Source organism: Penaeus monodon, chromosome 19 (assembly GCF_015228065.2).
Source record: "Penaeus monodon isolate SGIC_2016 chromosome 19, NSTDA_Pmon_1, whole genome shotgun sequence".
Lineage (NCBI taxonomy): Eukaryota > Metazoa > Arthropoda > Malacostraca > Decapoda > Penaeidae > Penaeus > Penaeus monodon.
Genome location: NC_051404.1, coordinates 33,777,038 through 33,778,152, shown reverse-complemented (window position 1 = coordinate 33,778,152; position 1,115 = coordinate 33,777,038). Strand labels below are relative to the sequence as shown.

Below are 1,115 nucleotides of genomic sequence, written 5' to 3'. Positions count from 1 at the left end.
ATCTAAACATCCACACACCTATCACTGTATTCTTAGCATCCCATTGTATTTGATGTTTCCAGTACCATATATAAACAAAGTTACATTGCACATGTGAATATATTTATGACAGAAACACGGTATTCTTATTAAAATTAGACAGCTTTGGTCCCAGTCAGTGATTTTGGCACTGGTACTTCATCTGATGACACCGAGTGATTACTTGCGAAACCTTAGACTGTGAATCATTGTCTTTGTTAATAAGGTGCCACAAATCGGGCTATTTTCGTGATGCATATTGGTTGCGTATAGCAATGTATAACCAACTGCAATATTTACACTCTTGACACTATGCATTTCATCAATGTGTTTTGCATACGGTCCATTTATTTTGCCGTCCGTGAGAGGATCTTTTTGCACCTTGATCTTAGCGAGAGCGGCACTATGCACTGTGGTGACTGACAGCGACACACCATGACGCCTGTGAGCGCGCCCCCTGCATGGCGACGGTAGTGAGCGAGGCATTTTTAATCATGATGATATTGAGCGTGACACCGGGCATCATAGGTTCTATGGAATGTTACAGCACAATGGCCGCGATCTTGACATGCAATGCCATTACGGAAATGAGTCTACTGAGCTTTTGACACTACAGCATGGTGTCAGACTGACGCTGGGTGTCACCTAGAGCGGTGTGGCTGTTGCACGGGCACTCCTGGCTGGCACCAAGCCTCCTAGGGTCCTTGACGACCTCAGGTTGGAGGAGCCTGGTGCTCGGCTGCGGCCACGAGTGGACGGAATTCATCCCGCCGTTGCTGGCGGCGCTCCTTCGGTCCCCGTGGCTCCGCCAGTCGTCCCACTCGCACTCCTGCTGGGCCTCCTCCTGCTCCTCCGCCACGCATTTGGTGAGGGCATTCATGCTGTCCTTCGGCACGTAGCTCAGGAACGACTTGGGACTCTGGCGTTGCCTCGCGGGGCCCTTCGGGAGGCGGTCGTAGTTCATGGGCATCCTCGAGGGCCCATCGCCGCCCGAAGATACGAAGGAGCCTCTCCTGCCAGAGTTGATAGACCTCTGGCGGTTAGAATGCCGCCGGAACGAGTAGCGGACCTGCGGAAGGAGTTGGAGTCCCAGTTAG

The 1,115-nt window shown here is 51.7% G+C and overlaps 1 protein-coding gene across 1 annotated transcript in view; it reads right to left on the bottom strand.

Moving 5' to 3' along the window:
* Positions 1-1,115, bottom strand: part of LOC119585473 (gonadotropin-releasing hormone receptor-like) — a gene marked incomplete at its 5' end in the record, with an annotated part of 18,380 nt that overhangs the window by 340 nt on the left and 16,925 nt on the right. Inside the window, 1 exon segment of the mRNA XM_037934118.1 lies at positions 1-1,087. Coding sequence (XP_037790046.1) covers positions 629-1,087 — 459 coding nt within the window.